The 22,691-nt window shown below is 41.8% G+C and overlaps 1 protein-coding gene across 2 annotated transcripts; it reads left to right on the top strand.

The window, feature by feature from the left end:
* Window positions 1-183: 183 nt before the first annotated feature.
* TDRKH (tudor and KH domain containing) lies at window positions 184-21,322 on the top strand. Of its 2 annotated transcripts, none has more exons than XM_040230662.1 (14): window positions 184-289; window positions 13,974-14,110; window positions 14,746-14,852; window positions 15,456-15,645; window positions 16,535-16,674; window positions 16,781-17,102; window positions 18,200-18,360; window positions 18,538-18,710; window positions 18,946-19,010; window positions 19,291-19,442; window positions 19,668-19,769; window positions 20,022-20,115; window positions 20,320-20,407; window positions 20,586-21,322. In XM_040230662.1, exons 2-13 carry the CDS (start codon window positions 13,987-13,989, stop codon window positions 20,370-20,372), a joined length of 1,683 nt encoding a protein of 560 aa, XP_040086596.1. In that variant the 5' UTR covers window positions 184-289; window positions 13,974-13,986; the 3' UTR covers window positions 20,373-20,407; window positions 20,586-21,322. The 2 variants fall into 2 exon arrangements, with proteins under 2 accessions (XP_040086596.1, XP_040086597.1); XM_040230663.1 differs by lacking the exon at window positions 184-289 and adding an exon at window positions 1,780-1,861.
* The last annotated feature ends 1,369 nt before the right edge of the window (window positions 21,323-22,691 follow it).

Consider the following 22,691-nt stretch of genomic DNA (forward strand, 5'->3'; position numbering starts at 1 on the left):
GAGTCTATTGGCTGACCTGGTGGGCCGGGCTTTGATTTCCATCCGGGTAATTGGGTACCAGCCCGCCGCACAGCGCCGTCGCTCAGGGGCAGCTCCCGCGAGGATTGGTTTTGAGGAGGAGGTTGATTGGTCGGGCTTGCAAGCCGGGCATTGATTGGTGCGGGCGGGCTGAGGGGGCGGGGAAGTGGCGGCTGAAGCGAGGCTGGCGGGCCTCGGGGTGGTGCAGCTGCTGAGAGGCGGCTACGGCTGAGGTGCGAGGCCAAGCGCGCGACGGCTGACTCCAGGAGCGGTAAAGGCAGGGACCAGGAGCGGAGGTTTGGGGAGTGGGGGAGGTTGAGCCAGGGACACCACTAGCAACAAGAAGGCGGGGAATGTGGGGCCGAGAGAAGAAAGGTGCCCCCGGGCGAGACGAGGGTGTGGGGCCCGGGAGCTAGCTTCTGAGCCTGGGGTGGTGAGGCGCTATGTGGGGGCAGCTTTCCCCCACCCCGGCTAGTAACTGTTTCCAGAGCAAGTGCGCTCGTCCCAAGGTAGTCATCAGCGGGCCCTTGCACCGTGCGAGAGGGTTTGCCCCAAGCCAGTGATTATCAGTTTGCCTCTTATTTCCCAAAGCTTTTTCTTTAATGGTCTTCAGTATTTGTTTTTCCAATTTCCCTCTTTAGTTTTTAATGCAGATAGAATCGTGGGTTTTGGCTTAAGACTCCTGTGTCACAGCTACTCTTTCCTCAGCTGAGAGAAATGGGTGGAGGCTTTTTTCACTCACTGGTTTAAAAATAAATGTAGCAAGATGAGAACATTGAATGAGCTGCTTCAGTTCGACAAACCGATCACCGTGTTTTAGGTACCTTGTAGGTTCTGGTTGTTAGGAGATACTGGGGTGATACATCAGATCCTGGCTCCCATGGAGTTCACTTTGTGTTTTGAAATGCATATCAGATAGTTGTTAGCAACTGTTTTAATACAAATATCAGGAAATGTCAGTTAGCTTTTACTGAAAAGCGTTGCCTACCTATATTTCTCAACCTTGAGATGACCCATATGTCTTATGTGTAGCTCAGATGGTAAAGCATCTGCCTACAATGCTGGAGACTTGGTGTTCGATCCCTGGGTCAGGAAGATCCCCTGGAGAAGGAAATGGCAACCCACTGCAGTATTCTTGCCTGGAAAATCCCATGGACTGAGGAGCCTGACCCGACTTCACTTTCTTTTTTTCACTGTAGAATTATTTTCATTTCCATCATACTTTCCACTTTTAATTTTTAAGAGAAACTTAGCTGATATTTTAGCACAAACCTCATTCATAGTATCTGAAGAGATGTTAGTAAAATTTAGGTTTTGTTTCAAATGGAAGTCACCCAGTAAATTCATCCATGTCACAGACATTCATTCCCCACCCCTCCGACCCCCTCACCCCCCGCAACAACAGATCATCAATATTCTATCTCAGACACTACCATCTACCAGGTGCTCAAATGAGAAGCGTGATAGCCAGCTCCTTGGCTCACCCTCTGACTTTTCCATAAATCAGTTGCTGGGTCTTGTGTATTCTTCTGTTGAAAGCCCTCTGAACCATCTGTCTGCTTCTCTCCATCTCCATCAGTGACACCTGGACTAGCCTCTGAATTTGTCTCCCTACACCGGCTGTTGCTGCCTTCACATTCTCACTACAGACATAGCCATTAATCAATGATTATAAGCAATGCAAGGGCTATGAAGGAATGTTTGGAGTACTATGGAAACCCATAGCAATAAAACCCAGCTTAGTACAGAGTCATACTAGGGTCATTCTGTCCTCTCTGAGACAGAAAAAAAACATTTTGAGGTGTTCTAGAGACCCTTTGGAAAACCTCAGAGTTAATTAGAGGTAAAATGAACTTTATTTAGAATTTGAACTTTGGGAAGTTTGTCAAAAATATCAAAAAGTTTTGAGACTTCCCTGTCAGTGATTAAGACTGAGCTTCCAACGCAGGGAGTACCAGTTCCATCCCTGGTCTGGGAACTAGGATCCCATATGCCATGTGTGGCCAAAAATTTAAAAAAATAAAAATTTAAACATATCAAAAAGCTTTAAAACGCTTGGTCAAATAGGATTATATGTGGAACAATTCTTAGTCACCAAACCAAAGTGACAATAAAAGATCTCAAAGGCAAATATAGAAATGTATTTCTGTTCCTCATATCTTTTTTCTGAAAACATTTTTCTTTCCTTGTATACTGCAATGTTTCCCTTATTCTAGTAGCTTAAATTGCATATATTTAGAATTCTCAGTTCTTAAAACTCTAATTTTTAATGAAAACTAACAAGTAAGCAATTATTAACTGTTTTACATTAGCATTCTGTAGATTGGCAAGCTTATATATACTATGTAATATTTATATACTATTTATGCTTATAAATAGTACATAAATGCTATTTATGGTTTCTAGAAAACATGTGCTTTTTAATAGAAAATGTCTTAGCATGGAACCAAACCTATTAAATAGTTCCAAATATCTTTAGTTTCTTTGTAAAAAGAAACCTATATTCACTAATGCTACAGTATCTCACTTTATTTGGTAATTATCTATTCAGTAGACTTTCAGCATTTAACTTAATTTAGCAAAATGCTAAAATTTCAGGTTACCAAAATATGGAGAGGATTTTGGATAGACATTCCCAAAACATAATTAGTCTGAAAGAGTTTACCTAAAGGCCCTCATTTCATTTACCTCTATTAAAAGTTTCATCATATCAAGTTATTTTCTTGCCAGCAAATTTTGCAACAGATTTAAGGTCTTGTTTGATTTCTAGTAAATCTAGGTACAATAAAAATATCATCCATTGTGTCGATGATTCTAAAGAGATACATATTATTAATTCAGCAAACTTAAGCTAACTTTAATACCAGATATTGATTCAGTATTAAGTATTTCCCAGATGTTACCAGACAATTGGCTTCACCTCTTGATGGGTGTCAAGCCATAAAACCAAGTCAAAGACTGGGAGAAAAAAGGATTCATTACTTGCAGCAAGTAAGGAGAACACTGAGGATCTTTCCCAAAACAGTGTCTCCTCAAATAGCAAAACTGGTGGGTCTGTGTAAGGGCCCATGCATGTTCATGAAGGGTCTTGGGTGATTGAGAGTCCTCTCTTTAGTTAGTTGAAGTCAGGAGAGTCAGGAGAAGACAGCATCATCCCTTAGGTGTCAGTTGATCTAGTGGGTCAGTGCTTCAAGCTAATCTTTAAGACTGAAATAGAACCTGGAGTTCTGTTAACAACCAATAATAATATCTTGGCTGTTGTTACTTCTCTTGCCTGATAAGCCATTGTTTTCTGGATTCTTTGTTCCCTTAAAATCGTTACTTACTGTCATGAGACCTGTTCAAGGACAAGCATTGTGGCCAGGCTTAGATCACAAAATGACTTAGGCTAAAAATGGCTTCTCTACTGTCAAGAAAATAGTGTCCAGGGACCTCTTATCCTATCTGCTTACAAGATCATGTGAAATTTCTGAGTATTTATATAGATGTTTTATTTCCTTTAAGCCAATATATAGAGTTCTTTTACAAATTAATTTTGGCAATACAGCACATCTACCGGAGAAGGCAATGGCAACCCACTCCAGTACTCTTGCCTAGAAAATCCCAGGGACGGGGGAACCTGGTAGGCTGCCGTCTGTGGGGCCACACAGAGTCGGACATGACTGAGGCGGCTTAGCAGCAGCAGCACAGCTACAACACAGATACATAACAGACACCCTATAGTTTTCATTCCAAAATTTCAGCCATGAATCAGGGACAGTAATATTAAATCCATCAGTTACAAGCAAATTCAAATTGGGTTTCTGGCAGATGGAACAAATCAGTCACCTTTTTAGATGGCTAAACCGTTTCTACTAATACTTAATGGAGAAGATAGTTAAGATTTTGTCATTAACAAGTTCCAAATTACCTACACGCTTCCTGAAATTTGCATTTTATTTTTTAAATTGAAGTGTAATTGATTTACAATGTTAAGTTAGTTGCTGGTGTACAGCAAAGTGATTCTGCTATACATATATACACGTATTATTTTTCATATTTTCCATTATGGTTTATTACAGGATATTGAATATAGTTCCCTGTGCTATACAGTAGGATGTTGTTTATCTACTTTATATACAGTAGTTTGTATCTGCTAATCCCAAACTCCTAATTTATCCCTTCTCCATTCCCTTTCCCCTTAGGTAACCATGGGTTTGTTTTCCAGGTCTGTGAGTCTGTTTCTGTTTCGTAAATAAGTTCATTTGTGTCATATTTTAGATTCTGCATGTAAGTGATATCATATGGTATTTGTCTTTCTGACTTATTTAGTATGATGATCTCTAAATCCATACGTGTTCCTGCAAATTATAGGCTTGTTTATGGCTGAGTAATATTTGTGGTAGAGTAATACTTGTACCACGTCTTCTTTCACTACTCCTCTGACACGTAAGTTGTTTCCATGTCTTAGCTAATGTGAATAGTGCTTCCATGAACATAGAGGTGCATGTATCTTTTTTAATATGGTTTTCTCAAATATATGCCCAGGAATGGGATTGCTGAATCATATCGTAGTTACACTTTTAGTTTTTTAAGGAACCGCCATTCTGTTCTCCATAGTGCCTGTATCAATTTACATTCCCACCAACAGTGTAGGCAGGTTCCGTTTTCTCTACACCTTCTCTAGCATTTATTGTTTGTAGACTTTTTGGTAATGGCCATTCTAACCATTGTGAGATAATAACTCATATTAGTTTTGATTTGCATTTCTTTATGATTAACAGTGTGTTGAGCATATTTTCATGTGTTTTTTGACCATCTGTCTTCCTTAGAGAAATGTCTATTTAGATCTTTTCTCCAGTTTTTGATAGGGTTGTTTTGTTTCTTTAATTGAGTTGCATGAGCTATTTGTGGTATAATCTGAAGTCAGGGAGCCTGATTCCTCCAGGCTCCTGATTCCTCCTGATTTCCTCTTTTCTTTCTTAGAATTGCTTTGCCTATTCAGGGTCTTTTGTGTTTCCATAAAAATTTAAAAAAATTTTGCTGTTAATTCTGTGAAAAATGTCATTAGTAAGTTAATAGGGGTTGTATTGAATCTGTAGATTTCTTTGGGTAGTATACTCATTTTGACGATATTGATTTTTCCAATCCAAGAACACGGTATATCTTTTCATCTGTTTGTCATCTTTGATTTCTTTCATCAGCATTTTATAGTTTTCAGAATACAGGTCTTTTGCCTCCATGGATAGATTTATTTCTAAGTATTGATATTTTATTCTTCTTGATGATAAATGGGATTGTCTCTTTAATTTCTCTTTCTAATCTTTCATGCTTCAGTCATGTCCAACTCTTTGTGATCCCATGGACTGTAGCCCACCAGTCTTCTCTGTCCATGAAGTTCTCCAGGCAAGAATGCTCGAGTGGGTTGCCCTGCCCTCCTCCAGGGGATCTTCCTGACCCAGGGAGGAGCTCTTACATCTCCTGCCTTGGCAGGAGGGTTCTTTACCACTAGCGCCACCTGGGAAGCCCCATAGAATGCAAGAGTTATGAATTTTGTATCTTGCAAGTTTACCAGATTCATTGAGCTCTAGTAGTTTTCTGGTAGTATCTTTAGGATTTTCTGTGTATAATGTCATGTCATCTGCAAACAGTGACAGTTCTTTTCTTTTCCAATTTGAATTCCTTTTATTTATTCTCTGATTGCCATGGCTAGGACTTCCAGAACTATGTTGAATAAAATTGGCAAGAGCAGACATCCCTTGTCTTGTTCCTGATCTCAGAGGAGACGCTTTCAGCTTTTCACCATTGAGTATGATGTTACCTGTGAGTTTGTCATATATAGCCTTTATTATGTTGACATAGTTTCCCTCTATGCCCCATTTCTGGAGAGTTTTTTTAAATCATAAATTGGTATTGAATTTTTATCAAAAGCTTTTTCTGCATCTATTGAGGTGATCATATGATTTTTATTCTTCTATTTGTTAATGTGTATCACACAGATATTGAAACATCCTTGCATCTCTGGAATGAATCCCACTTGATCACGGTGTATGTTTTTTTAATGTAGGATTCGCATGGTTAGTATTTGAGAATTTTTGCATCTACGTTCATTAGTGATATTCACCTGTAATTTTCTTTTTTGGTGGTATCTTTGTCTGGCTTTGGCATCAGGATGATGGTGGTGTCACAGAATGAGTTTGGTGTTCCTTCCTCTGCAGTGGTTTGGAACAGTTTCAAAAGGATAGGTGTTTACTCTAAATGTTTGATAGAATTTACTTGTGAAGCCATCTGGTCCTGGACTTTTGTTTGTTAAAAGTTTTTAAATCACAGTTTCGATTTCAGTACTTGTGATTGGTCTGTTCATATTTTCTATTTTCTTCCTGGTTTTCTTTCCTTTCTTCCGAGAAAGGAGACTGTACCTTTCTAAGAATTTTTCCATTTCTTCTAGGTTGTCCGTTTTATTGGTGTATAGTTGCTTGTAGTAGTCTCTTATGATCCTTTGATTTCTGTGGTATCAGTTTTTCATTTCTAATTTTATTGATTTGTGCCCTCTTTTTTCCTTGATGAGTCTGGCTAAAGATTTATCAATTTTATCTTTTCAAAGAACCAGCTTTTAGTTTCATTGATCTTTTTTGTTTTCTTCATCTCTATTTCATTTATTTCTGCTCTGACCATTATGATTTCTTCTACTAACTTTGGATTTTGTTTTTCTTTCTCTAGTTGCTTTAGTTGTAAGGTTAGGTTGTTTGAGATTTTTCCTGTCTCTTGAAGTAAGATTGTATTGCTATAAACTTCTCTCAGAACTGCGGCTGTGTCCCATGGGTTTTGGATCACTGTTTTCATTTTCATTTGTCTCTAGGTATTTTTTTTATTTCGTCTTTGATTTCTTCAGTAATCCATTGGTTTAGTAACATTGTTTAGCTTCCATGTTGTTTGTTTCTTACCTTTTTTTTTTTTCTTGTAGTTGACTTCTGATCTCATAGTGTTATGATTGTTGTGGTTGGAAAAGATGCTTGATATAATTTGTTTGCTATCATTACTCTCTTTTATCTAACTTTCTGTTTGTAGCCTCTGTTCCTCGGCCTGCAGGATTGTAGCTTCTTGCTTCTGCTCTCTGTCCCCTTGTAGGTGAGGTTGGTCCAGGGGCTTCTGCAGGCCTCCTGGAAGGAGAGACTGGTGCCTGCTCACTGGTGGGTAGAGCTGGGTCTTGTCCCTCTGGTAAGCAGGAGTGTGTTTAGAGGTGGCTGTGGGACAACTTTGAGCAGTCTGTCTCCTGATGGGTGGGGCTCTTTCCCGCCTTGGTAGTTTCGTCGTTGTTGTTGCACCGGGTCTTCATTGCTGGCTCTTCTGTTGCTGCACACGGGCTACTCTTCATTGCAGCACACGAGCTTCTCATTGCAGCGGCTCGGCTTGTCGCAGAGCATAGGCTCCAGTGGTTGCAGCTTGTCAGCTCAATAGTTGTGGCACGTGGGCTTCCGTTGCTCCACGGCATATGGAATCTTCTCGGACCAGGGATCCGCCCATGTCCCCTGCATTAGCAGGTGGATTCCTATCCACTCTACCACCAGGGAGTCCCTGTTGGGTGTTTGACCTGAGGCATCTCAGCACTGGAACCTGTAAGCTTTTGAGCAGGGCCAGGTCTCAATGCCAAAATGGTGACCTCCTGGAGAGCTCACACTGAATATTCACTGGGTCCCCTGCCACCTGTCCTTGCCCCCACTGTCAGCCACAGCCAACCTCTGTCTCCCCAGGAGAACCTTCAAGACCTCCAAGTAGGTCTGGCCCAGGCTTCTGTGGAGCCACTGCCCTGGGCCCCAATACACGTAAAAGCTTGTATGTGCTTTCTAAGAGTAGAGTCTGTTTCCCCCAGTCCTGTGGCGCTCCTGCACTCAAGCCCCACTGGCCTCAAAGCAGAATGCTTCGGGAACTCCTGCTTCTGATGCCAAATCCCCAGGTTGAAGAGCCTGACTTGGGGCTCAGAACTCTCACTCCTGTGGGAGAACCTCTGCAATATAATTATTTTCCAGTTTGTCAATTGCCTACCCAATGGGTATGGGATTTGATGAAATCGTGAAAGAGCCCCTCTGTCTTGTTGTGGTTTCTTCTTTGTCTTTGGATGTAGAATACCTTTTTTTATCGGTTTAAGTCTTTTTTGTCAATGATTGTTCAGCAGTTAGTTGTGATTTTGGTGTTTTCGTGACAGGAGGTAAGCTTAAGTCTCTCTACTCCACCATCTTATCCCTTCAGTATCTGGTAGACTTTTTCATGATGGCCATTTTGCACAGTGTGAGGTAGTACATCGTTGTAGTTTTGATTTGCATGAAATTTGTGTTTTAAAAAAATAGTCCAGGGAATTTCCTGGTGGTCTGCACTCCCAGTGCAGGGGGCCCAGGTTCATCCCTGGGGACCATAGATTCCACAAGCCACACAGTGCAGCAAAAAAAAAGATGGTCCAGATAAGAGCTCCTGGAAAAGACCAAATAGAATATTTGCGTCTCAAAGGCATAGGAAGAAAAACACAAGTTCCTCCTTGGATACTTTGTTCCTTAAGGGCTAGATTTTTGTTCTTCAGTACTAGCAAGCCTCTTAATAAGCGAGGTTTTGTTGTTGTTTAGTCACTAAGTCATGTCCGACTCCTTGTGAGCCTGTGGACTGTAGCCTGCCAGGCTCCTCTGTCCATGGGATTTCCCAGGCAAGAATGTGGGAGTGGTTGCCATTTCCTTCTCCAGGGGATCTTCCCAACCCCTGGAAGGGAACTCTTATCTCTTGAGTCTCTGGCATTGGCAGGCAGGTTCTTTACCATTGGCGCTACCTGTGAGTTTTGTATTATTTCTGGAGGCCACACCTCTGGTCCTATAAAGACTAGATTTTTAAAACAAGTGTTAGGGGAAGCACACTGACTGAAAACCGCCCACCCTGGCCAGGCACCATAGTAACTATTTGCATGAGTTACTTTATGACAGGAGGTCCAGGTAAGGAACACGGAACTCATAAGCCACCACTAACTGGAAGAGTTCGGGAAAGAACAAAAGGAGACACCATGTGTCCAGTCACCTTCCATAATCCCTCCCGTTGGCATCCCATCTTGGCTGAGCGATGCATGTGCCACCAGGAAGGACTCTGAGTCAGGATGATTGGCCAGAGACAACCTGGAAGCTAATCCCATTACCATAAAACCTGAGACTGTGAGCCATATGTCAGAGCTGTTTTCCTGGGTTCCCTTACCCTACAACTCTCTGCCCAGGAGCCCTTTTCAGTAATATTTCTTGCTTGGTTAGCACATGTGTCTGCTCGAACAGTTCATTTCTGAGTGTTAGAGAGGAACCCATTTTTGGGCCCTGGAAGGGGTCCCCCTTCCTGCAACACAAGGACAGTGGTTTTTAATTCCTCATAAAACTGAGTAGCCACCTCAGTGCAAGGACTGACATATACATTCACCAATGCTGGAATTTTATGTTCCCTCATTTAGCTTGGTGGACAGAGACCCCACCTCCCTCCAATAAAATTCCTCTCAGGTTCTAAATATCAGCTATGATCAGTTTAGTCAGGCCAGTGATCACCCATCTTGGCAATCCATTTACAAACACTTTTAAGGATTCTTCCTGGGCGTAAGAAATTATTTAGCTGTGGTCTACAGCCTCAGGTGTCCCATTTCTTTTATTTTTTAATTGAAGCATAGTTGATTTACAATACTGTGCCAGTCTCTGCTTTACAGCAGAGTGACTCAGTTTTATGCAATATATATTTTTTAAAATATTCTTTTCCATTATGGTTTCCTGTGCTATGTATAGTAGGACCTTGTTTATCCATTCTAAATGTTTGCATCTACCAGCAAATTCCCAGCTGGCCCCTCCTCTCCCTCCCGCTTGGCAGCCACAAGTCTGATCTCTATGTCCGTGAGTCTATTTCTGTTTGTATAGGTTCATTTGCGCTGTGTTTTAGTTTCTACATATAAGTATGGATCTGTCTTTCTCTTTCTGACTTCACTTGGTATGATAATCTCTAGTTGCATCCATGTTGCTGCAAATGACATTATTTTGTTGCTAAGTAGTAGTCCATTGTATATATATATGTCTCATCTTCTTTGTCCATTCGTCTGTCGGTGGACGTCTAGGTTATTTCCATGTCTTGGCTTTTGTGAATAGTGCTGCTGTGAACATAAGGGGGCATGTATCTTTTTGAATTATAGTTTTGTCTGGGTGTATGCCCAGGAGTGTGGGATTGCTGGATCATATGATACCTCTGGTTTTCTGAGGAACCTTCATACTGTTTTCCATAGTGGCTGTACCAACTTGCATTCCTCAGGTGGTCCCATTTCTAAAGGTAACCATTTAATAGTATCTCCAGAGTGGAAAGGCGAGTCAGAGAGAGGATTATTAGAATGAGTATTCAAAGATAGGGGGGCCAGTTTTTAGGTACCTATCATTAATCTTTCATTAGCCTTCTACAACAAATCTTTCAATGAGGCTATTTTGAAATTTTGAAGTGTTTTGAGGCTTCTGCATATCAGTTAAAATAGGTACAGTAGTTTAAGATGAGAGCTGTCTAAAATTTTAACTTGGAAGTTTTTCAATTCACAGAATCCAAAGCTTTAAAAAGCTAGCCCTGTACAAATATTTCTCCCTGCTAAGCTAATTTTTAAAAGAGAAAAATTCTTTCCACTATTTCTAGTAGACCCTGCAGGCAGAGTTTCAGGAGACTGCCAGCTTTTAACTGCATTCAGAAAATCAGTTTTGGAATGCCAAAAAGAGAACCCAGTCTTGGCCATTTCAGGGTGGGGTTTCCTCTAATTTTTAGTTAAATATTTGCAAGCATATATAAACCCAGCTGGTATTCCGTAGGTGGCTGTCTGTCTGCACAAGAGTTTGGCCTTCGAGGCACAATTTCCCATTATTTACTTGGCAGCCTAATTCAGATATGAGATACATACAGTCTGAGCAACATTATAAGGGCAGTATAGTGGATCGAATGTGGCTGCTTCTGAGTCCAGCTCCCCAAGAATGTTATGCTTTATGGTTCAAGCAGGCTTCTGGCCTTGGGTCGGTTTGGTCGATGCATGGTGCATGCAGATACACAGTGGAGAGGAGAGAGAAGGCCAAAGGGCAGGGGAAATTTTTTTAATTTTTAAATTATCCTCGACTTGCCTTAGAATGTGAATTTTTATTTCATCACACATAATTTGTTAAAAAGCAGAATGGTTGTAAGTGTATTGATGGGCTAAGGAGTAAGACTGTGAAGACAGAAGTGACATGTGACAGAGCAAGGATACTTAAGAAAGCACATCCTGTTCCCCTAGTAGCAGTGTTAGAATATAAGGCTGTGGAGATGATGGGCAGAGATTAGGTTATAAAGAACCTTTCAAACCACTGAGCTTACCTGTAGGCAAGAGAGTTGCTGAAGAATAAGAGGAAGTGTGTTCAGTCAAAGATTATTATTGACCAGATACCTATTAAGTGGCTACTATGTGCTAAGTACTGAGGAACAAAAAAATTCCTGCCTCTGGGGAGTTAACTTTCCAATGGGGAAACAATCAAAATGAACACCTTGCAGGTCATTATAATGACTGTGGCTTTTAATCACAGTGAAATGGAAAACCGCGGAAGGATTTGAGCAGATGAATATCACTTTTCACTTATTCCAGCTGTTATATGGGTTGTAAATTGGACGATGATAAAAAGCAGGGAGGTAATTAAGCTTTTTAATAATCTAGACAAGAGATAATGGTGGTTTTGAGCAGATGTTGGTCATAACAATAGAGAGGTTAAAAAGTGGTCAGATTCTGGATAATCAATGTAAAACAAAAAGGATTTGCTTCCAGGATAGATGTGCTGTTTGAGGGGAAGAAGAGTAAGATTTTTAGCCTGAGGAACTGAAAAGAATGGAGTTGCCACTAACTGATAGGGCAAAGAAGAAAGGAGTGAGATCTGGAGTACTTAGCAAACTTGCATTTGCTAAGTTTGAGATACCTATTAAACATCAAATGGAGATATTTCATAAGCAGTTGGATGTACAAACCTGGAGTTCAGAACAGTCCTCACTAGATCTATGAATCTGGGAGTTAAACATCAGCAAATAGATGGGGCTTAAAGCCAAGACGGAATGATTCTTGAATAAAGAGGGCAAAGGACAGAGCCCTGGGTCACTCCAGTGTTCAGAGGTTAAAAAAATGGAGCAAGAACCAACAAAGGAGACTGATGGAGCAGCCAGAAAGGGAGAAGGAAAACCAGGAAACAGTACTGTGAAGCCAAGTGAAGAAAGTGTCAGAGAAGAGGGAGTCACCAGCTGTGCCAGACTCTGGTGGTGGGCGAGGTAAAGGGAGGACTGAGACTTGATCATTGGATTTAGCAAATCCAAGTCACCGGTGACCTTCACTAGAGCAGCAAGGGTGAATTCAAGAAGAGAAATCTAGCGCAGAAGCATTGACACTGAGTTTTCTTGTAAAAGGAAGGAAAGAAATGAGTAGTATTTGGAGGAATAAGTGGAATTGAGAAAGAATTTTCTTTAAGAAAGAAATAATGGCGTGTTTGTCTGCTCGTGGAAAGATTTGGTAGAGAGGAAAACATTAATGATGCAGGATAAAGGAGGAGAGCAACACTTATATGAAAGACTCAGTGCTAGAGCCAAGATAGTTCATCCATGACCACAGGAAGGAAGATAAAATACTAGGAGGCGGAGGTGGATGGATCAGTTTGGAAGTTAGTTAATATTTTCTCCAAATGCTTTACTTTCTCAGTGAAATAGGAAGCAGACATCAGTTGAGAGGGAGAATGAAGAAGGAAGCACTAGAGGTTTGAGAAGAGATGGTATAAAATAATTGGGAAGGTGAGCAAGTATTGATACATGACATAAAGAAATAGAGTGAGGGGCATATTAAGATATGCTTGGTAAGAAAATGAAGATACAGTGTCAGAGAGAGAGACTAATAGCAAGAAGACCATTACAGTGGTCTAAATTAGATTTGATGAGCAGTCAGTTCAGGTACAGTGTTGGGGTCATTAGCATATAGATAGTAGTTCAGGCTTCAAGTATGGATAAAATTGTCCAAAGAGAGCAGAGTGACAATAGCAATGGATAGAGGCCACTGGAACACCAGCTCAAAACTCAGAAGACTCCTCCAGATAAATAGAAACTGTGAGAAAGAGGGAAGAGAGGTGAGATTAGATAAGGCTTATAAATGCCACCTGGGCCATCTAGGTTAATTACCTGGAAAGTTTTAGTTTTGATGAGGACCAGGAGAAAATCCCCATTCGCTGTTAGTTGAGGAGTAAGTAGAAATAAGGAGTACAGAGAATAAATAGACCACACTTGCAAGAAAGAGAAGTAGAAGTAGCGAAACCTAAACCTGGGCCTGGAGAGCCATTCCTTTCAGAGACAACAGCATCTGGAAAGGCCAGAAGGCATAGAAGTGCACATGTAAGGAATTTAAATAGTTTGATATGAAATGTAAATTTTTAAAAATATTTGATTCAGTTAATTCCTTGTTCCTTTGTCTTTTAAGACTTCCCTGGTGGCTCAGATGGTAAAGCGTCTGTCTACAGTGCGGCAGACCTGGGTTCAATCCCTGGGTTGGGAAGATCCTCTGGAGAAGGAAATGGCAACCCCCTCCAGTATTCTTGCCTGGATAATTCCATGGACAGAGGAGCCTGGTGGGCTACAGTCCATGGGGTCGCAAAGAGTCGGACACGACTGAGCGACTTCACTTCACTTGTCTTTTAAAGCTGATCAGTATACAGCCCTCTTTGCAGGGGCTGAGCAGGGAGTAGTACTCCTCTATTTAGTCATATGTGTGTGTGTCCCTTAGCTAACTTTCAGAAAAAATACCCTGTGACCTTTCACATGAAGCACACCTTGAGACTGCTCAAGCTCTTGAAATGGGAAATTAGGCTGTAGTATTCTTTGTAATATTGTAATGTGTTCCATTCTCTCTGGCGTTAAAGTTGTATGAAAGCTCCTTTCTCTTCATTTGCTTATTTCAGGAGGCGGCCGAAAATGTCCACTGAACGGACTTCTTGGACAAGTTTGTCCACTATTCAAAAAATAGCACTGGGCCTTGGGATCCCTGCCAGTGCAACAGTTGCCTATATCCTATACCGCAGATATAGGGAAAGCAGAGGTATGTGAATCCATGGCTGTACATACCAAAATGGTTAGACTATGTTCTGGCATTGTTAACTTGAAACTTCTTTCAAGTTATCATTTGTTGGGATGTAATTGGCTCTCTGTGAGGGATCTTTGAAACAGAGTTTTTCTTTTCTGTGTTAATGTGAAGCTAGTCTGTGAAATAAAGAGCTCATTTTATAATTCTGTTGATTTGTTCCCTTCAGCAACACCAGCACTGTAAGGGATTCTGCTAACTGTTGGGTCCAGTTTCCCCACAGGCTGGACCTAGAGAGTAGGACTTAGAAAAATGATCTGTGTATAAACAAGGGAAGTTCTGAGCCTAATGGACTCCTCAGGCAACTTCTGGCCTTCATTCTTCTCCAGGAGTCATGTCTTGGGAGAAGTAGTTTGCCCAGAAGCCAATGGCTTTTCCCATTTTAACATTTGAAAACGGTATCCCAGAGAGAATGCCCATCTTCTGGTCTTTCAGGACCTTTTAGTTCCCACTCAGATGCTGCTTCTCCTTCTCTTTATGATTGAAATCCTCAGTTTATCTTTTACATCAATGTCTCTTTGACAGCTTTGATTCAGGGGAGGGGAAGTAATAGCTTTGGGTATTGTCTAAATCTGATCTGATGATCTGTGCAGAAGAACGGCTGACATTTGTTGGGGAAGATGACATCGAGATAGAGATGCGAGTCCCCCAGGAGGCTGTAAAGCTCATCATTGGCCGGCAAGGAGCCAATATTAAACAAGTAAGTGTGTGAGCAGGCAACAGCTTTCCCGGGATTGATTTCTGCTGCCATCCTCTGCCCCCATTCTGTAAAACCCACTTACACTATGTATATTTTAAACAAAACAAAAATAGGAAGTTTCTAGCTGCTATTTTCCTGTCAGAGATGAGTACTTCTACTCCTTATAGAATGGGTGACTTAGCTTGAAATGGGGATTTTTAATTGGATGGTTCTTATCTTGGTATAGTTTGAATCATTCCTTTCTGCTATGGAATTATGAACTCGTATTAATTGGCAGTAATAAATTAATTGCTCTCTAATTCTTTTTACCATCTTCCATTATTCAGTTGGAATGTCAAGAAAACTAAATAATTGATTCTATAATCCAAATCTGGGGAAAGACCAGTCTAAGCACAGAGAAACTGTTTTGGGTTAACTGCTGTTTAGGGTTGCCTTTGTCTCTCCTTCCATAAGTACATGTAATTGAGGACTGCTTATAACACCCGATTTCACTGATTACTGTGTCCAGTTCCATCCACCTCCAGGGTTAGGTTTAGAGTATCCTCAGCTGACCCAGGTGAGAGCTCTTCCAGAACACACTGCCACGTATCCTTTTCTCTGCAGCTAAGAAAGAAGACAGGTGCTCGGATCGATGTGGACACAGAGGATATAGGAGATGAGCGGGTGCTGCTTATCAGTGGTTTTCCTGTTCAGGTGTGCAAGGCCAAAGCAGCGATTCATCAGATCCTGACAGAGAATACGCCAGTGTCTGAGCAGCTCTCAGTCCCCCAGAGATCTGTGGGCAGAATCATAGGTACCACCGGACAACTTTCTCTGCTGTTTCCTTTTTTGTTCCCTTTGCCTTCCTTTCTTTCACACCTTCCGGAGGGCTTTTCCTGGCCTACTTCCCCTTCACCTTGCTGAGGGAAATTGAGAGCAGAGCTTTACTTTTTTATAGAGCCAGTGGTAAAGCAAAACTCATTACCTCAAGAAGTTGTAAGAGAACTTCCCTGGTGGTTCGGTGGTTAAGAATTTGCCTTCCAATGCAGGGAACATGGGTTCCATCCCTGGTCGAGGAACTAAGATCCCACAAGCCTCAGGGAAGCTAAGCCTGTGTGCCACACTGGAGAGATGCCTGCATGCTACAGCTAAGACCCAACACAGACAAAAATAAATAATAAAAAAATTTTTAAGTATGATCTGAACCTTACAAGTAGGTTCCACACAGGTTCAGGTAAATGTATTTACCTCATATTAAGACTTTTAAAGGGCAGCTAAGGATGCTCATTTTATCCTAAATCTCTCAAGACTGTGCTCTAGAAAGCACTTTATGACTTCTCCTAGAGCATTCCTCATGCTGCTGTGAGAGGCAGAGAAACGTCCTGTCCTTGGTCCAGTGGTTTCATGTAGGATATCTTCTAATGAAGTGAGGCTGTGAAGTCTGCTCAGTGGCCAGAAGATGAAAGTAACATGACCACATTAACTTAGCCAGTGTGTAGAGTTTAAATAAAACGGATAGAGCAAATAATCTAGTACCCCTTATTATAGTAAAGATTTCAGTAGCTCCTGTTTTCCATTCGCTATCCTACATTCTGTTTAGTTTGAAAATGAGCCCTGACTCTCACCTCATAGTGTATACAAGATAGTGGCATCACGAGTTGTAGTAGAGGAAAGGACAGGGTTTTCTGTATTATTCAATACAGGGAGAGGCGGCGAGACAATTCGTTCTATCTGTAAGGCCTCAGGAGCCAAAATAACCTGTGATAAAGAATCAGAAGGAACATTGCTACTGTCAAGACTTATAAAAATCTCAGGAACGCAGAAGGAAGTGGCAGCAGCTAAGGCAAGTAGCTAACCTGAATTGTATCTGAGAGTAAGAAGAACGCTTTACTCCATCCTGGGTCAGTATCTGACCATGTAGATATCATCCCTTCTCTTATTTTCCACAGCATTTGATACTGGAGAAAGTTTCAGAAGATGAAGAACTTAGGAAGAGAATTGCTCATTCTGCAGAAACCAGAGTTCCACGGAAGCAGCCAATCAGCGTAAGAAGAGAGGAAGTGACAGAGCCAGGTGGAGCCAGAGAGCCAGCTTTATGGAGAAACACTGGCACTAGCTTAAAACAGGCTGCACCTCTGGCAGTTCCTCCCCACAAAGGAGATGGTGACGTGGCTGTTGTAGGACCAGAAGAGGGTTCCTGGGAGAAACCCACTGATGACAGCTTTCAGAGGTCTGGTGTCCAGACCAGTCCAGAGATGTCCATGTTTGAAAGTATGTAACAAAGGGGACCCCCTTAGCCATATGGAAGATAGACATACTCGCTATGTGTGTATGCTGAGTTGTGTCTGACTGTTTGCAACCCCGTGGACTGTTGCCTGCCAGTCTTCTCTGTTCATGAGATTTCCCAGGAAGAATACTCTAGCAAGTTGCCATTTCCTTCTCCAGGGTATCCTCCCAACCGAGGGATCGAGCCCTCTGCCAATTCTGCATTGGCAGGTGGGTTCTTTACTACTGCTACCTGGAAAGCCAGAAATACTGGCTTAGATAACCCAGAATAAGGAAACAATAAAAAAATAATTTCTATTTTCTTGACTACATTTACAGTTCTTTAATTACAGATGGGACTTTCTGGTAATATTTGCCTTGGGTTAATACTGAACACAAATTTTTTTTCTGAATACAAACCAGCTAATAATTAGAGAACAATATAGAAATATGCTCGTTCATAGGAAACTGGTCTGCGAGTAATACATCAAATAATTGAATTACATGGTATTCTTTCTTCAAACATATACAAATAAGTAAAATACTTTTGAGTCCAATATTTTTTCCTGTCTCATTACTGTTCTTAAAAATCTTCACTATTCAAGAAGAATGAAAAGGCTGTGGGCTTTTTCTTCTTTGCATAGGTGCTGGGATGGGCAGGGAAGACCAGAGTCCTTAAGAGGTTCATAGACGTGTCCAAGGTCTGTAATGAATCGGTGATGGAATACAATCTGGAGCAGGCCCACATCTGTTCACATATCTTCTCCCTGGTCCTGCTGCAGCTAGCATATGGGGATTTCCCTTCATTATAATTGGTGCTGATTTGAATACATGGCAGATGACAAAGAATGTGAATGAACTCTAATGACTCAATTACATAGAAAGAACAGAACATAGCTTATAGTACCTTTCCTTCAGGATGTTCTTGTATGATTCATCCACTTGTCCCTCCAGCCATTTTTAAATGTTATTAGCCACTTCATACTTGTACCTCTCACCCCACTGATGCAGTCTTCCCATTTCAACCAGAGATGATTCTGATAATGGTCATCATATTAGATAATAATAATTCTGTAGCTTAACTTGCTTATGCCTGTGGTTAGTTCCCAGTCCGGACTTCAGTTTCCATGCTGATGAATTCCTAGAAGTGTATGTCTCTGCCTCTGAACATCCTAACCACTTCTGGATCCAAATCATTGGCTCCCGCAGCCTGCAACTGGATAAGCTTGTCAGTGAGATGACCCAGCACTATGAAAATAGTCTGGTGAGTTGCTGTAGGGACAGGGCTGGGGTTTGATGAAAGGGGGACATACCTTTTTCATTGTGATATATTCTCTTCGCTTTCCTGTGGAGCTACGGCTTCTTCTTCCTTCTGGTATTCAGTTTTTTAGCTCATCCCTTCCTAACTCTGCCTTCTCCTGACTCCTCATTTCTTGTGTAGCCTGAAGACTTGACTGTACATGTAGGAGACATTGTTGCAGCACCTTTACCTACAAATGGTTCCTGGTATCGAGCCCGGGTCCTTGGTACCTTGGAGAATGGGAACCTGGACCTTTACTTTGTTGACTTTGGAGATAATGGAGATTGCCCACTGAGGGATCTCAGGGTGCTCAGGTCAGTGTGGAGTCAGGCTGGAGTCCCATCTGTTGACTCAGTCCTGGCCATAAGGTGGTGAGCTGTTGGCACTTCTCACTGGGGAGGAGGCAGGAGGGAGGGTTGGAAGAGAACCTCTTTACAGAGATCAGTTAATTATCTTCTGCTGCTGGGTTAACTGGTGCTGTCTAGAAGCAACGAATATAAGAAGGCCCTCCTAGCACTAGGATTCTAATTTCAGTTTCTTTCACTTTAGGAGTGACTTCCTAAGCCTTCCATTTCAAGCAATAGAGTGTAGTCTGGCACGGATTGCCCCTTCAGGTAAATTGGTCCTATTACCTATTGACTGTGCATCCAAATAAAATAACTTTCATAGGGCATGTGGTGGGGATTCTCACATTCCCAGGCTTTTTGAGTTCTGGGGCTCAGGCGCCTTTTCATCACCAGTGCCAGACAGCAATAGCCAGAAACCTGCCTGGCAGTCAGACATAGCTACCTTCTGAAGTAGACAGAAGTAGTTCCAGCTTCCCTCCAGGGCATAATCCCACCCCTGTCAGCACTGACCCCTTCTTAGGCTCTGTCTACAATTTTTTTTAACCAGGTGAACAATGGGAAGAGGAAGCTTTGGATGAGTTTGACAGACTCACTCACTGTGCTGACTGGAAGCCCCTGGTGGCCAAGATCTCTAGCTACGTCCAGTCTGGGCTCTCAACTTGGCCCAAGATCTATTTATATGATACTAGCGACGGGAAGGTAAGATTGAGGTTCACTTGTTGCTCACTGTCTCTTCAGTATATTTCCAGGCTCATCATCTTTTCCTTTCCCAGAAATCCTTATTTGATGATAGTCCTGCTTCATAAGCTCCTGCTTAAATGAACCACCAGAGGAATTTTTTAAAGTATCAATCCCAGCTCTTCTGCCCTTCCTTTGATTTGCCCTTCTTTGAACACCAAGAAGCCTTTTCATTTCTTTTCTCAGAAACTTGATATTGGGCTAGAATTAGTTCGTAAAGGATACGCAATTGAGATTGCAGAAGACACGGAAAAAAACAGAGCTGTCCCACTAATGTTGGATGACCTAGTAAGTGAGCCATTATCGTCATTTGGGGTGCTGCTTTGGGACAAACCTTGTGCCTCAAGACAGGAGGGCTTCTAATCACGCATGCAATCTGTAGAACACCCTTAAGGACTCTGAGTTGCTCCACTAGTTGATCAAAGGAAGCACTGTGTCCCTCAGCAGCCACACCAGACTCTGTGAGCAAACTGATGGGGTCGCTTCTCCTTTCCCACCAGCCAAACACGTTCTTCCTTTTTCTCCTGTTTATGCCCTCAGGCCACAGAAATAGATGTCTCCCTGAGCATGCTCACTGAGACCAAGAAGAGCCCTGGAGAGATAGCAAACACCCTGTCCTGCCTCAGTTTATCAGGTACAAACAGCATTTGCTCCCTCGAGCATCTCTGGAAGTTACCAATTCTTAGTCAGCCTCTCCAAACTAGGAAAGTTGTGTCAAGATTTATCTCCTAACCAGAGTGGTTGCTGGACGCCAAAAAGCCTGTTTTTCCCTCTGACCCTCAGTGGCAGTGCCTGCTACAGTAGGGCAGCATCTAACTTTACCCTCATGTCTGAATAGAAGCTGCCTCTATGTCTGGTGATGATAACCTTGAAGACGACTACTTACTCTGAAGTCCCCTCCAGTTGCCTCAGCCATCTGCTTTGCTGTGAGTAGAACTGTCCTCTCTCAGTAGCAGCCAGAGAGTAATGAGGGTGACCACAGGGCCTTGCCTCTTCCCTGTAGCCCATCTTATCACTACTTCTCTGCAGCTGCCTTTCTGCAGCTTTACTTTCAGTTTGAGCCCTTTCAAGCTTTTTGTGTCTCTGTGTGTGTGTCTTTGGCAGGTTTGGCATAAGACTTGGTGCCTGGAGAGAAGAGCCTATAATAGAGATCTATGCAGTTCTTCCTTCGTTACGTACATGACCTGGCTTGCTGTGAACCAAATGCATTTTCTTCTTCCACTGGACTACCTGAGAGCATGTGTGTTGGAGGGGGACAGACACATGCCCCTAACTCCACCACCACCCACTGTGCCCTGTGCAGTGTGAGTACTGCCACACGACTTTCAGGCTGCTTAGTATCCAGCTTGTTCCCCTCTGCCAGTCATAATGCACAGTACTGCTAGGCAGTGTCCTCTTTGAGGCTGGGAAACAGCCAGGGTTTGGTTATTGGAAATGATGATTCTGCAGACTGACTCACCGCATCAGGTGACTCTGGTTAAGGGGAAATCTTTTGAGTGGTAAACTCAAAGATAGCAGTTAAGTCAGACAGCAAAGGCAAAAATCAGCATAATTATATTAAAAGCCTCAGGAAGTGAGAAGAGAATACTGCCTCCCAGCCTCAACTGCTGATGTATTATTGGAGACAAGATTTTTAACAGTGCTCCAGCTATTTCCCAGTAAACTTTGGTTAAAATACAAGTAGACAAGGAGAAAGGTAACTCAGGAAATATTGCTATATTGCTGGTATAGTATCTATCTCAATATATGTATACACACAGAGCCATAGAGAACTTGTAGAGCTGTTTAGATCATTTGGGGTGTTCTTTGCTGAATAAAGTTCTTAAGAAAGTTATCTAAAACTAAATGCTGGTTGAATCACAAGGTGGAAACAAGCCTATGGGTTATCTTCTGTACTGAAACCTGGTAAGATTGCCTAACACCTCACACCACTATGAAACAGCTATCCCTCTAATGTGCAGATCATATTCTTTCCTTAAAGCGACTTCAGAATTAATCATTCACTAAAACCTCACCTAAAAGAGGTAGATTAGAATTACAGAAACCTGGGTTCTAGGAATAGATCTTTGCTGTAAACTTATGGAGCCTGTTTCCTTACGTAGCATCTCTCCATTTCTGACAGTATTGTGAGGATCCAGTGAGACCTGTGAAGGTGTTTGAAAGTGGGTGGGAAAATAACAGTAAATTAACCTTTTTTTTTTTTTTTTTTTTTTAAAGATCAGCAAGGTAAAGTAGAAGACTTAAAACTAGTATAGAAGACTCTGATATGCAGGACTTTTTACTCTAGGAATTAATGAAGTCTACCCATATACTACATAGCAACTGTATTTTCCCAGAAACACAATTTTCAGATTTTATTGTCTTAGAAAAACCTCGGGACCAATTAGCAGAAAGACTTCAGTAAAGGAGCATCTCTGGGTAGCTTGGGTAGTCCCACAGGAATCAGTGAAAGCATGCCGTTGATTTGATATTTCAGACCTTGGCTGCACTTGCTCACTGAGCAGGCTCGGCCCTGGAATTGGAGCTACTCTGTGACAGGATCATGGGGCCAGTTAGTCCCCAGTTTCCTCAGCCTTTACTGTTTTTTTAAAATTTTATGTAATGGAAGTATAGTTGATTTACAGTGTTGTGACAATCAACACTGCCAAGTACAGCAAAGTGACTCAGTTATACATATATAGACATTCTTTTATTTTTGTATTCTTTTTCATTATGGTTTATCCCAGGATATTGAGGATAATTCCCTGTGCCATACAGTAGGACCTTGTTTATCAGCCTTTACTCTAAAAAGAAGTCTCCTGATATAAATTGTTCACAGGACTTCTCTGAAAGATGAGTGGTATCTCATTCTTAGCTACAGTTTGTTACTGTGTATGAAAGCCTTTTCCTTTAACATGGCTTTTAAGACCTTTTAACCCATTCTGATGGGTTCCCTATTCTTAGCAATACTACTTTTGCAGCCACCTGGAATGTTCCTGCCCTTAAACTAGTGGCACAGGAACCATGTACCTTCTCTGATTTCCTTCACTTGTCTCCAGTTTGAACCGAAGTATATGGATAAAAATATCCCAGTAAAGCTTAAGTCTTTCTGAATTCCCTGGTGCTTGGTTCCTGCTCCTGGCAGGTGCTCAGATGGTTAAAATAAGTAAGGGAAGAGTTTCGGGACAGGGGCAAGGCAAAAACTTAAAATCCTTGGGTCCTTTCCCTGTC

This window comes from Oryx dammah, unplaced genomic scaffold (genome assembly GCF_014754425.2).
Source record: "Oryx dammah isolate SB20612 unplaced genomic scaffold, SCBI_Odam_1.1 HiC_scaffold_28, whole genome shotgun sequence".
Classification (NCBI taxonomy): Eukaryota; Metazoa; Chordata; class Mammalia; order Artiodactyla; family Bovidae; genus Oryx; species Oryx dammah.